The sequence below is a fragment of the Cavia porcellus genome, unplaced genomic scaffold (genome assembly GCF_034190915.1).
Source record: "Cavia porcellus strain 051 isolate PalLab524CR breed Dunkin Hartley unplaced genomic scaffold, mCavPor4.1 scaffold_34, whole genome shotgun sequence".
Taxonomy (NCBI): Eukaryota; Metazoa; Chordata; class Mammalia; order Rodentia; family Caviidae; genus Cavia; species Cavia porcellus.
In genome coordinates, this window is record NW_026947517.1 from 20,102,325 (window position 1) to 20,108,322 (window position 5,998).

Consider the following 5,998-nt stretch of genomic DNA (forward strand, 5'->3'; position numbering starts at 1 on the left):
ATAGATCAGGCCTTGAAGAAGCTTAGCTATCTATCACTGGATTTGTGGAGAAGGAAAATGTTAATGGACTCTCTGTGATTGTGCATTCTTGTAAATCCAGCACACTAAGAATCAGATTTTGCAGAATGGCAAATTCAAGTTCAAACTTCACGGCTTAATGATCAGTGAAAATCTCTTAAACACATTTAAAAAGCTATAGATTTTATGCTAATAGCTGTTGTTCATTCCCAGCATGGAAAAGAAAAAAATGTCTTATATAATGTCAAAAAATAAATAATATAATGTCATTTGCCATAAGAAATAGGTGGTTCTTTCTCCCATCAATTCGGTGAAATAGCTCAGCTATAAAACCTAAAAGTTCACAGGGTACCTTTTAGATGAGAAACCAAAATATAAATTGTGGAATGAAATGAAAGAGAGTTAATAGAGAAAAGTAAGAGTGACCATATGGAAAAGCAAACTGCAGGTTAAGGACAGAAGGGAGATTGTGATGGGGAAACATATCAGAATGATCTGTATGTGATACACATATGTACCCGTGCCGAAAGTGAAGCTAAAGATTCTGCATTTCAAAAGGTACCAAATTTTAAGATTTCCAAATGTGTACCAGTCTTTTGGGAATGGTTGTTTTCAACATGTCTTATAAGGCCATTCTGTTACTTCACGGTCAGAATTTCTTAGAAGGCATTAAAAACAGAACTTGACATTAATGCAGTCATAAAACTGAGACCCATTTCACTGTGAGTGTTTCTTTTTTTATTTAATGTAAGTAAAGACTAAAAAAAACCAAAATAAGTAGAAATGATACCACTTTCAAAGTGAAAATAAACACTAAGAAATCTAAAGACAATGATTACATATGCTACTCAGAGAAACAGTTAATGAAATACAAAAGTGAAACATATGAAATGGGGATTCAAAGAGCGAGACTGCAAACAGTTTTGTTCAAATCTCCAATAAAAACTTAGTAATATGGTTATCAATCTGATATGTGATTTTTTTTTTTTACAGAAATGACAAGCTAGGGAAATCCTATGGACATACATCTTGGAATCAGTGTAAAGAAGTATTCCCTTGTACTGCAGAAGGTAATGTGAATGTGAAAGAAGCAGAAACACACCACAATGTTCAGATCCATGAAAAATATTGCAGTGGAGAGAAATCCTATGTATGTCAGCAATGTGGAAAAGGATTCAACAAATCTGGACATTGTAAGCAACATAACATAATTCACACTGGAGAGAAACCCTATGTATGTAAGAAATGTGGGAAGGCTTTTAACACATGGGGATATTTTAGGAAACATGAAAGAATTCACACTGGAGAGAAACCCTATGTATGTAAGCAGTGTGGCAAAGCTTTTAACACACGGGGAGATTGTAAGAAACATGAAAGAATTCACACTGGAGAGAAACCCTATGTATGTAAGCAATGTGGGAAAGCTTTTATCACACATGGACATTGTAAGAAACATGAAAGAATTCACACTGGAGTGAAACCCTATGTATGTAAGCAATGTGGCAAAGCTTTTAACACACGGGGAGATTGTAAGAGACATGAAAGAATTCACACTGGAGAGAAACCCTATGTATGTAAGCAATGTGGCAAAGCTTTTAACACACGGGGAGATTGTAAGAAACATGAAAGAATTCACACTGGAGAGAAACCCTATGTATGTAAGCAATGTGGCAAAGCTTTTAACACACGGGGAGATTGTAAGAAACATGAAAGAATTCACACTGGAGAGAAACCCTATGTATGTAAGCAATGTGGCAAAGCTTTTAACACACGGGGAGATTGTAAGAAACATGAAAGAATTCACACTGGAGAGAAACCCTATGTATGTAAGCAATGTGGGAAAGCTTTTATCACACATGGACATTGTAAGGCACATGAAATAATTCACACTGGAGTGAAACCCTATGTATGTAAGCAATGTGGGAAAACTTTTAACACACGTGCATATTGTAAGGTTCATGAAAGAATTCACACTGGAGAGAAACCCTATGTATGTAAGCAATGTGGGAAAGATTTTAACACACATGGACAGTGTAAGGAACATGAAAGAATCCACACTGGTGAGAAACCCTATGTATGTAAGCAATGTGGGAAAGCTTTTAACACACGGGGAAATTGTAAGAAACATGAAAGAATTCACACTAGAGAGAAACCCTATGTATGTAAGCAATATGGGAAAGCTTTTATCACACATGGACATTGTAAGCAACATGAAAGAATTCACACTGGAGAGAAACCCTATGTATGTAAGCAATGTGGGAAAGATTTTAACACACATGGACAGTGTAAGGAACATGAAAGAATCCACACTGGTGAGAAACCCTATGTATGTAAGCAATGTGGGAAAGCTTTTAACACACGGGGAAATTGTAAGAAACATGAAAGAATTCACACTAGAGAGAAACCCTATGTATGTAAGCAATGTGGGAAAGCTTTTACCCAACATGGACATTGTAAGCAACATGAAAGTTCATATTCAAGATAAAACCAGTGTATATAAGCATCATGAGAATTTTTTGACCACAATTACATATTGCATAATGCATGAAAAACTTCACACTGGGCAGAAAACTTATATATCTAAGGAATGTGGGAAAGGTTTCAGCAGAAATGCTCATTGTCCAATACATGAAAAAATTTACACTGTTGAGAAACCCTGTTTATGTGAAGAATGTGAGAAAGCTTTAACCACACATGGAATTTGTAAAATACATCAATGACTCCACACTGGTCGAGAAACCCTCTGCATATAACAATGTGGCAAAGCTTTTACCACATACAGTCATTGCAAAACAGATGAAACAATTCAAACTGGGATTAATCACTCGCTACATAAGCAAGTGGAGACACTTTCAGCATCCAAATTGTAAGTGAAATACATGAAGAAACTCACACAAGAGATAAATCCTATGTGTTATGGGAATACGCTCAGCACACATGATCATTGTTACATATCTGAAAGAGCTCACTGGATCCTATGTGTATTAACAATGTGGAACATATGGCAATCCATGTTTGTTGTTAAATACATAGAAAAAGCAGCACTCTTCAGATAGTTTAGATCTAAGTTTGTTTTAAAAATTCCAAGTAGACCTGAAGAAATAATCGATACAGAAGTTTGATGTCAATATTTCTTCACGAATTTTCCAGAAATGACAAATGTGAAGTGGAGCTCTATTCAAGTACACATTTTGTATGGGTTTCAGTTAATCACTTATACCTCTTTAGATTTTTTAATGTGTCTTTGTGCTTCAACATGGCATCTTGTAATTAAACATGGTAAACTGAAATGGGCTTTTCACTTTCAAGTATGGATAGTGTCTATGTACTTAACATTTTGTTTTTAAAACTTAATTTTCATATTTTTGGTGAATTTTTATTTAAAGAAAAAAACCAAAAAGTGTAGAAATAATACAAAATTTCTGAAAAATAAACAATAAGAAATCACTAGTTGATTAACTACATATTGTCATCTTAGAGGTAATTGTTCAAGTTACAAAATTAAAGCATACAAAGTGATATTCAAATAACGACACTGCGAACAATTTACCTCAGTGATCCAAAAAAAAAAAACTTATTAATATGCTTATCTGTTCTACAAACTTGTTTTTTATCATAAAAACAGTAAAGTTAAACATGACAAAACAGAACAGTTCATAAGGAAACAAGTTAAGGAAACAGGTTTCAAGGCAAGTCCACTGAGATGTTCAATTTCTATCTTAATGTCTCTAGTTTTCTTCCAAATAGTTGTTCCCATTTTCAGAAGCATTGAACATATACTGAACATTATAGAACTAATCAAATAATTACAGGATGATGCAGGCTTTTTTGATCTTCAAGACTGATGTTGGGGAAGTTGATAATGATTACCATAATGTGTCTCATTCTCTTCATAGTAGATCTCTTTATTTTTATGTATGCTGAAAATGAACATAAGAGACTAAACTATTATCACTCTGAACAGTGAATAATAGTATCCTGAGAAGGAGAAAGGTGAGGAATTGCCTAAAAAAAGAAGGCAGAGGGCATTGTTAAAAGTGTATCAGGATTTAAAAGCTACAGTAGTTCTGTTGCTCTGTTTAGTTTGATTATATTTTGTTCTGGTCTGTCTACTCATATTAGATTTGAGGGCACAGAGAGGTAACCCAAAAATAGCAGGTTATACCATGATGGTAACTGTCCTTAATTTCCTATTAACTAAAACTGAAACCCTGTATTACTTACATTGTTGTACTATAACTGATCTTATTGGAAGCAGGTTTGTTTAAATGTTATTTGGCCTTGACTGATTTTATTCACATTTGGTATGCTTGCTGGTATCAAGTCCAAGAGTATAGGCCACTACTCTGAAGATGATAAGATGTGAAAGATATATATTGGGGGGCTGGGGTTTTAGCTCAGTGGCTTAAGCCCCTGCCTGGCAAGTGTTAGGTAATCAGTTTGATCCCCAGTACCAAAAAATAAATAAAAGATATAAATTCTAGGTTTAATTTTTTTTATTTAAACAGAAAAAAAGAACATAAAAAACAAAGCAGTAAAAGGGTACAAGTCATACAAAATTTCAAGAAAAAATACAGTAAGAAATCACTAGTTAATAGGTTACATATTGTCTTCTTAGAAACAGTTGTCCAAATTATAAAATTAAAGCATATAAAGTGAACATTCCTACAGTGAGATTCCAGACAGTTGCATTCAATGAACCAACAAAGCTCAGTAATATGGTTTTCCTTCCTACACACTCAAAGAGGCAATTATATCTCTTAGACTACCTTCCTTTCTTCTCTTCTTCACAATTACATTTACACTTTTGAGTTTTTTTTTTTTTACTCCCATAGTTCTTATTTCTTTTTTTGAAGAGAATAAAACCTCAAGTGAGTTAAAAAAACAGAGTTGGTTAGAACATAAGAATGGGCATAGTACTTGATGCAAAAATAGAATATCAGGTGATCAAAAATGGTTACCATTGTGCCTCTTGCTATTTTTTTTAAAGTTGCCATATCATCAGGTATAATAGAATTGATCAAAACAGTACAGAACAAGACCAATAAAATCTACACTGGAGACCTTACAGGATTTCAAAAGAAGATAATATTCAAACCATAAAGGGCATCATAGTAAATCTTATTGCCTACAAAGTGGTTGCCTATATCCTCAAACTTGATACTATCAAACAAAATAGAATATAGTAAAATCAGGCAGAACAAGATGGGGAGAGCAATACTGGGGTTAAAATCAGGTTAATAGGAAAACAAAAAAGTTACAATAATATATCCCGCTATTTTTTAATTTAGTTTTATTTTACTTGAAAAAAATAAGAAAACATAGAATAATTTTTTAAAAGGGTGGAGATCGAGATAAAAGAGACATTGTCATAGAACAACACAGGTCAGAACTGCACAATTAAAGCATTTTGTTTCACCACCAGATAATCTAACATAATATTAGTCACCATACTGCCTCTTTCCTTCAATTGTTTGAGAATAATGTCATATACTATAGAATCAATCATATCAAGACAGTGTGAAGCCATTCAAGAGAATGAAAGAATTACAGAGTATTTAGAGCCAGTTAACAGAAAATGGACAACGATTTCTATATTATCTCTTTGCCTGTGAAAAATTTTATTTATACTATCACATACAGTAAAATATATTAAGTAACAACATGTTAAAACCAGTGGTAACATGTACAACAGCTTGATGGGAGTTCCAAAGAAGATGATATTAAATCAGCACTAGCTTTTATGATGTGTTATTTTCCTCAGAATAGCTATTCGTACTATCACCAATACTAAAATCGAAAAACCCAGGGTAAAACCATTGCACTTAATACCATGTTGATTGTACTACAGTTGCTTTGTAGTATAACTTCATGCCAGGGATTGTGGTACCTCCTGCCTTGCTTTTGCTGCTTCGAACTGTCCTTGCTATTCTAGGTTTCTTCTCATCCCAGATGAATTTTAGGGATGATTTCTCAAGTT

At 33.6% G+C, this 5,998-nt stretch overlaps 1 protein-coding gene across 1 annotated transcript; it reads left to right on the plus strand.

Annotated features, from left to right (window-relative positions):
- Positions 1–447: 447 nt before the first annotated feature.
- On the plus strand, positions 448–3,550 carry LOC134474632 (zinc finger protein 709-like). The gene is made up of 2 exons (XM_063243146.1): positions 448–466; positions 1,122–3,550. The coding sequence occupies exons 1-2, from the start codon at positions 448–450 to the stop codon at positions 2,501–2,503; spliced, it is 1,401 nt and encodes a 466-aa protein (XP_063099216.1). The 3' UTR covers positions 2,504–3,550.
- Positions 3,551–5,998: the final 2,448 nt, after the last annotated feature.